This window comes from Lithobates pipiens, unplaced genomic scaffold, assembly GCF_037356315.1.
Source record: "Lithobates pipiens isolate NorthernLeopardFrog02 unplaced genomic scaffold, aLitPip1_a1.2 Scaffold_10, whole genome shotgun sequence".
Classification (NCBI taxonomy): domain Eukaryota; kingdom Metazoa; phylum Chordata; class Amphibia; order Anura; family Ranidae; genus Lithobates; species Lithobates pipiens.
Genome location: NW_027507686.1, coordinates 118741529 through 118751979, shown reverse-complemented (window position 1 = coordinate 118751979; position 10451 = coordinate 118741529). Strand labels below are relative to the sequence as shown.

Here is a 10451-nt window from a genome sequence, read left to right as displayed (position 1 = left end):
CTGACATCAGTGCTGGATCGTCTTCAGCTACTCCTGTAAGACCTGATCGTTGTTCCTGTGACCTTGTTCCTGTGACCTTGCTCCTGTGACCTTGCTTCTGTGACCTTGCTCCCGTGATCCTTGTTCCTGTGACCCGTTCCTGACACCCGCCCTTTGGATACCCTGTGCTACTATCTCCTGGACTACCTTTGACCCCGGCTTGGACTTCGACTTTGGCTTGTCTCCTGAATCTGTACCTTGTTTGCTTGCACGTTGCCAGACCCTTGCCTGTTCCTGATTACGCACCTGCCTCCTGTTATTGTACCGCATTGCCTGCCAGTTGCCGACCTTGCCTGTTACAGACACGCAGTGCTTCCTGCACACCTGCTGATCTTCCGGTGCCTACCTACGTGACCAGTCAACATCTCTTCTACCGTGAGGACCCAGCATCTCCAAGGTCTGCTACTTCCACCTTCAGGCACCTGCACCCTTTCGTGTCCTCACACTCCCTGTCCCCATCCTCAGGGGCGTGGAGACCGGAACCGTGCGAGAGGCCACCCTCAGCAGTCTGACTCCACTGTAAGGTACGTGACAGGCCAGACCACCCCAACGTGGCAAAAAGAGAAAAGCAGTTGAGTATGATACCAAAAGGTTTCTCAGGGAAGCATCTGCAGCACTTGGTAAAGAAGCAGATGACTGCGATATCTTTGGAAATCTGGTTGCTGCAAGACTTTGCATGATGTCTCCCCAGCAACGACAAATTATTGAGCCTTTAATGTACCAACTACTAAGCATTGGACAGATGAAGCAAGCTACATTTAACACACATATTGCAGGTATTAATTCTCCTGCATCTCAGCATGTACCTAACTGGCCAGTGCAAAATCAAAACAGATGGTTGGCAGAACCAACATGGCAATGACATATGCACACCCCTTCACCACCTGAAAACATTTGGCAAACTAATATGCATATGCCCTCCCAAACTCAGCCTGAACCCACATGGCAACGTACTACATAATCCCAACCACAACCACAACCCACATGGCAACGTCATGTTGACATGCCCTCCCACTCACAGACAGACAACACATGGCAAAGACGAATGCCAGGACAGGAACAAGAAAATAGTTCCACGACACTGGATCCAAGTTTCACAAACCTATAGTTTGTTGTCTGATTGTTCATTATAGTATGCACAATAAACAAACATTTGAGGTTATCTTTTCTGTAACGTTTATGTTTACAATTAATAAATAAAATTGATTTGACAAATTAACCTACCTTCAAATACTCTCTTTTTAAGACACTAGTGATAACCTTGCATGTTTCTGGAATAATCCGGCCCAGTGCCTGCGCTGATATACCTGTTGTGAACTTAAGATCTTCAAGCGTTCTTCCTGTTGCTAAGAAGCGTAGGGTTGCTATAAGTCTCTGCTCTGGGCTGATCGCTTTCCTCATTAAGGAATCTGTCTTCTGTATGTGAGGACCAACTTGTTGAAGTAGAATGTTGAAAGCTTCTTCCGACATTCTTAGATAGTTACGGTAGTCGTCAGGATAACTTTCCCGCAAGTTGCTTAGCAACGGCATATGGGATAATTCCTCTCTCCTCAGAAGCCAATCCTTACTCCAATATTTTGCTTTTCTTTGCTTCTTTTTTGTTGCCTCCTTATCCAATGCCATTATTGCCAGCATAGCAATTGCTAGCTTTCTCTTCCTCTGAGCATCCATAGCTGGACCACAATCCAAGACTATTGCAACACCTCCAACGACAGATGTATCCTGCGCAGCAAAAATATCTGACGGGTTTCCGTGGGAGGATTCTCAAAGGTGGAATCCTTGTTACATAATTTCCACTGCTTAGATAATCGATTGAGGACAATTGTACTATTTATGTTGTTAACGATCGTTAATATGTTGAATATTGGGCGACATCTATTGATACAATGTTGGTGTTCTCGCACGCACGTTCGACAAATTTTACAATTTGCGAACGTTTTTTTCCGTACGATATTCTAACCGTGTATGGCCAGCATTAGGCAGGGTTCACACTAACTGTCACTAACTGTCACAGTAACAGTCCGGTGCATCCCTTTACATTGTTTCAGGTGCGAATCAGGTCGAAATTTTTGTTTGCACCTGAAATGAAACCTAACGCGCACAAGAGCCTTTTTGCAGTGCGCTCTACAGCCGCCCCGGAGCTATGTGAAATGGCTCCATGGAGAGTCAGTCATTGTCTCCTGTCATGAGAATTGGATGCAGAGAAACCAGCATTCCAATTTGCATTAGTGTGAACCCAGCCTCAAGTAACATTTTCCTTTTATTTGACAAATTAAGAGTAACATGCTCTCTAGAATTAACAGATTGTGAACAATAGTGCTTAATTAGCTCATCTGCAAGAGGAAGATTTAACAAGAATGCAAATCCCAGCATATTCTGGGCAACTGTGAGTTACAGTTATGTTCACTTCCATCACCCTGCCCTATGCCTGTAATATGTAACTTATATCCTAGTTGCTGAAGGTCACTGCTATAATTAAACACCAGAAGGACACACTAAATATGATCTGCACAATCTGAACCTCTCTTTTGGTCTGTACTAAACCAAAGATACCTCCAATTTATATGGCACATACATTTTTTATTTTTTTCATGATAAATCAATGTCCAACAAAGTATCCTATTTAATATTCTGCATTCCATGCATTTTGCTTTGGTGCAGTGCTAGTGAACAAGCTCAACCTTCACCTTTACAGAATCATGTCAGTCATTTCAATTAAATTTGGGAAGCTAGTGAATTTTGGCTAGCATTACATGTACACTCAATACTTCTATCTTCCATCATCCCTTAACCTTCTGTATAATCTGCCTCCTGTGGCCCTGCCCTTAGGCTATTTTGTTTTGTAGGAGGGGCAGGAGCAGGGTGTGCTTTCTGGAGGAGCTGAAGCAGAAAGTCACTCAGAAGCTTGTTACCTCCACTTTGCTTCACATCAGGAGTCAATCCCTAGTTTCTTCCATTTTTAAACCCTTATTGCCAGAACCATGTCCCGACCTCTTACTGACCAGGAGAAGCGAAAGCAGATCAGTGTTCGAGGTTTAGCTGGAGCAGAGAATGTTTCTGACCTCAAAAAGAATTTCAATCGCCACTTACACTTCACACTTGTGAAAGATCGCAATGTAGCTAACCCTCGAGACTACTACTTTGCCTTAGCCCACACAGTGCGTGATCATCTAGTGGGTCGGTGGATCAGAACGCAACAGCATTACTATGAACATGATCCTAAGGTGAGTTACACTTTGAACAGGTAACTGTATTCTATAAAGTTTGAGAGTCTTAATACTTTGGTATTGTTTATACTGTTGTTTATACTGTTGTTTGTACTTTCTTACTTTGTATTGTACACTAAACATATTTGCTGTCTTTAGTCCTATAGACTTAAAGCATCTGATTTGTCAAAATTTGCTGTCTTTCCTCTTATAGATTTAAATGCCTGATTTATCAAGGTTATTCAACCGCTACACTCCAAATATTTTAAAATTAAAGGATAACTCCACTTTCGCAGGGAAAAAAATAGTAAATAAAACAAAACGTAAGAATCTGCAACAGTTTGTAAAAATCCTTGAAATGTACATAGATCACCTAGAGGGGAATATTTTTTTTTTCTCAACAAAAGTGGAGTTATGCTTTAACAAAATACCTGATTATGCACATTTTGTTTGATTCATTAACTACTTGCCAACTGCACGCCAACATACGTCGGCACAATGGCAGAGGTAGGCAAATTAGTGTACCTATACGTCCCCTTTAATTGGCGGGGCTAGCGGGCGCACACACGCCACCACGTACAGCGTGAACAGGGAGATGCCTATGTAAACAAGGCATTTCCCCATTCTGTCTTTGACATCACAGGGATCTACTGCTTGCTGTCATCGGGAGCAGTGATTGCTGTCATATCAGTGGTAGCCCACCCCTCCTCCACAATTAGAATCACTCCCTAGGACACACTTAACCCCTTTATCGCCCCTGTAGTGTTTAACCCCTTCCCTGCCAGTGTCATTTACACAGTAATCAGTGCATTTTTATAGCACTGGTCGCTGTATAAATGACAATGGTCCCAAAATAATGTCAAAAGTGTCTGATGTGTCCGCCATAATGTCACAGTCATGATAAAAAAAAAAAAAATCGAAGCTCGCTGCTATTACTAATAAAAAAAAGAAATTATAATAAAAATGCCATAAAACTATCCCCTATTTTGTAGACGCTATATCTTTTGCCCAAACCAATGAATATGTGCTTATTGCGAATTTTTTTTTTTTCCCAAAAATATGTAGAAGAATACATATCAGCCTAAACTGGGGGAAAAATTATTTTTTTATATATATTTTTGGTGGATATGTATTATAGCAAATAATAAAAAATATTGCTTTTTTTTCAAAATTGTTGCTCTTTGTTTATAGCGCAAAAAAAAAAAAAACTGCAGAGGGGATCAAATACCACCAAAAGAAAACTCTATTTGTGGGGGGGAAAGAACGTTAATTTTGTTTTGGCGTAACGTCGCACGTCCACGCAATTGCCAGTTAAAGTGACGCAGTGCTGAATCGCAAAAAGTGTTTAGTCAGGAAGGGGGTAAAATCGAATTGTTTGCTATTTTTTCATAGTAGTTTCAAAATTGTAGTCATTATTAAAGAAGAAAGAATGCTTCTGTGTGATGCAGTGCTGTTACATGTGCCAAAGCACAACCAGACATTTATTTGATATTAATAACCTTTTTTATAAATATCTTAAAAAAATAAATAAAAAGGAGGACAGATCAGAATTCTATTTACATTGTCATGTATACAAAAACATAAACGAATGTAAGGCCCGGTTCACACTGTTGCAACAATGCTCTGACTTAGAGAACACAAGCCGCATGACATATAGAAATCAATGCTTCCCTATGAGAGCTGTCTTTAACTGGTCCAACTTGTGTTGGTCCAACTTTGGAAAAGGTTCCTGTACTACTTTGGTCAGACTTCTGTCCGATTTCAGCCCATAGAATTGAATGGAAGTTGCATCGAAGTCAGATCAACATCTTAACTGATCCGACTTGTGCTCAGAGGCAATGAAAAATGTACTGAAAAATCAGTACAAATCTGCAGCCTGGCAGGCCTGGAAAGGGGGGGGGGGAAGCGAGCCCCTGCCTTCCTGAACCATACCAGGCCACATGCCCTCAACATGAGGGGTGCTTTGGGGCGGGCGAGCGGACTCTCCCCCCACCCCAAAGCACCTTATCCCCATGTTGATCGGGACAAGGGTCTCTTCCCCCACAACCCTGGGGGAGGGTCTGCGGGCAAGGGGCTTATCAGGATCTGGAAGCCCCCTTTAAGAAATGGCCCCAGAACTCCCCCCCATGTGAATGAGTATGGGGCACATAGCACCCCTACCTATTCACCCTAAAAAAAACAGTGTAGTGTAACAAAAACCATGAGGCAGTTTTTGTCCTTTTATTAAAAACAAATAATGTCCCACCGATCTAGATCCAACATCAATCACCATGTCTTCCTCTGACGATAAGATCCAATAAGAAAAAAATGCTTCAAGAACTTTCATTGGGGGAGGAGTGTTTTTTGTTTTTTTATATCGAGTTGTGGCGGAGGAAGACATAGTGATTGACTTTGGATCTACATTGGGGGGACATTATTAATTTTTAATAAAGGACTTGTCAATAACTGCCTCGAGTTCCTTTTTGTTTTGTTTTTTACACTACACAGTTTTTTTTGGGTGAATGGATAGGTGTACTATGTACCCCATACTCAGTCACATGGGGGGGAGCTGGGATCTGGGGGGCCACAGCCCCCCTGCCCCAAGATGAGGGCATATGGCCTGGTATGGTTTAGGAGGGGGGGCGCTTTCTCGCCCCCCCTTTCCTGGCCTGCCGGGCTCCATGTTCAGATAAGGGTCTGATATGGATTTTGGGGGGCCCCACGTTTTTTTTTTTTTTTTTTACATTTTGGCATGGTGTTTTCCTTCAAAATTTGTACCAGACCTAAGGGTCTGGTATGGATTGGGGGGGCCTCTTGCCATTTTTTTTGTAAATTTAGCATGGAAATCCATACCAGACCCAAGTCGCGCTCATCTCAAGTTCAATCCTAATCATTAAAGTCAGATTGATGTTGGACCGAAGTCGCAGGGCAAAGTCGGATTGAAAGTCGTGCGACTTTCATATTTGATCAGTGTGAACAGGGCCTAAATGTGGAAAAGGAAGGTGTGTGATTTTATTTAGATTAGATATTCATCTATTTGTGAATCCTGACTTTTTCCACCATTGGTCCTTTCAAACTTAAGCATGCCATTGCAGTGCGGTAATGGACACATGTTAGGCATGTTATGGCACACATTCCTTAAAGCCCAATTGCCCTGGGCTCTAAGCAAAAAAAAACCCTGCAGATAGGCCCTCCACACTGCAAGGGTTAACCACTTACCGCAAACTGCCGTAGCTGTACTATGTGCGGTTGCACCGGAGACAATCCAATGCTGTCCCCTCAGTAGCATGGAGTCGAGTGAGGGAAAGACAGCCCCTACTCGGCTCCATAACATTGGATGACGCACATTTTTTTTTTTTTTTTTTTTTTTAAATAGGATTTTTGTACTCACAGTAAAATCCTTTTCTCTGAAGTTCATTGACGGACACGGCATCTTCATCTTGACCTTACAGTTATATCACCACTTTAGGAGATGACTAGGCAGAAAGTGTTAAAAACAGCAACCCTTGCACAGTACTGCCCAGGGGGTGGTCCTACTGGCTATAACCCCTCACACTGCATGCAGCAGCTCAGTTTGTCAAGAGCAGTACAAACATAACAGGAGGGGTGGGTGCTGTGTCCGCCAATGAACTGCAGAGAAAAGGATTTTATGGCGAGTACAAAAATCCTATTTTGTCTTTCGCTCATTGACGGACACAGCATCTTCATCTTGACCTTAGGGACGTCCCCAAGCAGTGTCAAAGTAACGAGGGGTGGGAACAGCAAGAAAATAACTCTACTCATAACAACCAGAGCTTCTCAACGGAGGAGTTGCAACCTTAAAAAACCTTAAAGCCGACTGCAAAACCTTGTCGTCAGTTTGGGTCAGGTTGGATCAGGTAGGTCAGTGTATGTAGGTCAGTGTAGGTAAGTTGGGTCAGATAGGTCAGTGTATGTATGTCTGGTAGGTCAGTGTAGGTCAGTGTATGCATGTCAAGTAGGTCAGTGTAGGTCAGTGTATATATGTCAGGTAGGTCAGTGTATGTATGTCAGGTAGGTCAGTGTGTGTCACTGTAAGTGTGTCAGGTAGGTCAGTGTATGTGTGTCAGGTAGGTCTGTGTGTAGGTCAGTGTGTGTCAGGTAGGTCAGTGCATGTGTGTCAGGTAGGTCAGTGTATGTCAGTGTGGGTCAGGTTGGTCAGTGTGTGTCAGTGTATGTATGTCAGGTAGGTATGTATGTCAGGTAGGCCAGTGTCTGTCAGGTAGGTCAGTGCATGTATGTCAGGTAGGTGTGTGTGTGTGTCAGTTAGGTCAGTGTGTGTCAGGTAAGGTCAGGTAGGTCAGTGTAGGTCAGTGTATGTATGTCAGGTAGGCCAGTGTATGTTAGGTAGGTCAATGTATGTATGTTAGATAGGTCAGTGTATGTATGTCAGGTCAGGGTATGTATGTCAGGTAGGTCAGTGTGTGTCAGGTAGGTTAGTGTATGTATGTCAGATAGGTCAGTGTATGTCAGGTAGGTCAGTGTGGGACAGGTAGGTCAGTATATGTATCTCGTGTAGGTCAGTGTGTGTCGTGTAGGTCAGTGTGGGTCAGGTGTGTGTCAGTCAGTGTAGGTCAGTGTATGTATGTCAGGTAGGTCAGTGTGTGTCAGTGTATGTATGTCAGGTAGCTATGTATGTCAGGTAGGTCAATGTGTATAATGAAGGTCAGTGTAGGTCAGGTAGGTCAGTGTATGTGTGTCAGGTAGGTCTGTGTGTGTCAGTGTATGTATGTCAGGCAGGTATGTATGTCAGGTAGGTCAGTGCATGTGTGTCAGCTAGGTCATTGTATGTCAGTGTGTGTCAGGTAGGTCAGCGTGTGTCAGGTAGGTCAGTGTGTGTATGTCAGGTAGGTCAGTGTTTGTCGGTCAGTGTGGGTCAGGTAGGTATGTATGTCAGGTAGGTCAGTGTGGGTCAGGTAGGGTCAGGCAGGTAAGTGTATGTATGTCAGGTAGGTCAGTGTATGTCAGTCAGTGTAGGTCAATGTGTGCCCCATCCCTGTGCCAGGTTCGTACTACAGGCTGAAGCCCCTGGTCTTTTTGCCACCTAGCAATGCCCCTGCATGGCGTTAAAGCCAGTGACGGTAAATAGGATGAAGCATTGGACCTTGTGACAGAAGGTCCTCTCGCATCGGCAGTCTCCAAGGAACATCCGCCACCCATTTGTACTATGTCGGCATACCACGGACGCCGAGGCCAATCTGGGGCAATCAGAATTACCAGAATCCCCTCAGCCTCCACTCTGCGGGAAAAGCATAAATCAGCCAATAATTCCCCCATGGAGCCACCAACGTGTCTGCCGTGTCCGCCCAGGGATCTTTTGACCTGGACACAAACCTCTGTACCTTCCGATTGAGTCGAGAAGCCAGGAGCTCCACATCTGGCGTGCCCCACCTTTGGCAAAGGTCTGACGACTTAGGTAGTCCGCTTGCCAGTTTTCTACGCCCAGAATGTACATGGCCAACAGAACCCACCACAGGATGTGAGCGACCTCCAGTGCTGCAACCGAGCTCCTTGCCGTTGTCCGACTGGATCCTGACCGGACGCCCCTGCAGCCTCTGTGACCATGGGGAGAGGCACCGCCTGTTCGCCTGAAGTTCCAGCACGTTGATCGGCAGGCGGGATTCTTCCTGGGTCCAGCGACCCTGGGCTGACTGTACGCCTCAAACTCCCCCCCCCCAACCGGTCAGGCTGGTGTCCATTGTTTTCACCGCCCAATGAAGAGAAAGGAAAGACTTCCCGGACCAAAGGGCCGGCGACCTCAGCCACCAGAGCAGGGAATCCCTGACTAGCTGTCTCACCCGAATTTGACAATCCAGGGACAACTGAGATTTGTTCCATTTGGACAGGATCTCCTTTTGCAAGACTCGAGTGTGGAATTGAGCATATGGTACCGCCTCGAAAGTGGCTACCATGAGACCCAGGACTCGCATGCAAAACTGCAGCGATGACCACCTGCAGGACACCAACAACTTCACTTCAGCTTGAAGAGTCTGCAGCGAAGGGAGAAAGAATCTCGCCTATTAGGAGTCCAGAAGCAGGCCCAGGTACTCCAAGCGTTGAGTCGGCACCAACACCGACTTCTGTAGGTTCAGTACCCAAACTCCCAAAGAGTTTGCATAGGGATTGCCACATCCTCCCTTAATTCTGAGGCGGAAGCTGCTCTCAGAAGGAGGTCATCCAGGTAACCCACAATTGCAATCCCTCGCTGCCCTAGCAAAGCCCTAATTGGGGCTAGCACCTTGGTGTAGGCCCTCAGTGCCAATGCCAGGCCAAAAGGGAAAGCTACAAATTGGTAGTGCTCATCCCCGACCACAAATTGCAGAAACCTCTGATGCTTGATGCATATGGGGACATGCAAGTATGTGTCCTTGATGTCCAGGGATGCCAGAAAATCCCCCTGATGGAGTGCAGCAACCACTGAGTGAACTGATTCCATCCTGAACCTTTATACCTTCACAAAGCTGTTGAGGTCCAGGACCGGATGGACCCTATCCTTCTTTGGGACTACAAATAGATTGGAATAGAATCCCTGAAACCTTTCCGGCGTTGGTACAGGTACTATCACCCCATGCAACAGCAGGTCCTGTACTGCCCTGAACAGGGCTTCCCGACAAGCCAAAAGAAGATGAAGGTTGGAGAGAAAAATTCTGTTTGGTGGACAAGAAAGAAACTGTATCCTGATGAAACCAGTTTGCAGACCCAATGGTCGGAAAGTAAGGAGGTCCACTGGGCTGCAAACTCCTGAAGGTGACCCCCTCACCCGAGAGTCAGGCAGGGGCAAAACTTCATGCGGTAACAGATTTGCTCACAGGCTTGTTTGGCTTGTGAAACCAGGGAGCTTTTGTCACTCAGAAGGCACCTTGCCGGACTGGGAACACTTACCTGCTAACCCAGGTGGACAAAAAATCTGCTTCTGAGCCTGCGGCGTGGCTCCTTACCTTTTCTGGACTGTGGAAGCAGTGCTTTCTTAGATGCCTGTTTCACAGACCAGAATTTCAGCCAAACCAGGCGACATAGCACTACTGCTTATACAGAGGATCTAGAGAGCAAGGGGGCCATATCTAAGGCCGCATCACAGACATACTTAAGGCCCTGCACCAACTGGTCCGCCAGCTCCACACAGACCAGGGAGCCTGTTGCTTCTCCAACTCATGGTGCAACAATTTTGCCCATTCAGAAAACTTCTGTGACACCAGGGCTGTGGCTAAC

The 10451-nt window shown here is 45.4% G+C and overlaps 1 protein-coding gene across 1 annotated transcript in view; it reads left to right on the top strand.

The window, feature by feature from the left end:
- The first annotated feature begins 2895 nt into the window (after window positions 1–2895).
- Window positions 2896–10451, top strand: part of PYGM (glycogen phosphorylase, muscle associated) — a 717259-nt gene continuing 709703 nt past the window's right edge. The window contains 1 exon segment of the mRNA XM_077457746.1: window positions 2896–3263. Within this exon segment, the coding sequence (XP_077313872.1) occupies window positions 3021–3263 (243 nt within the window). The 5' untranslated portion in view covers window positions 2896–3020.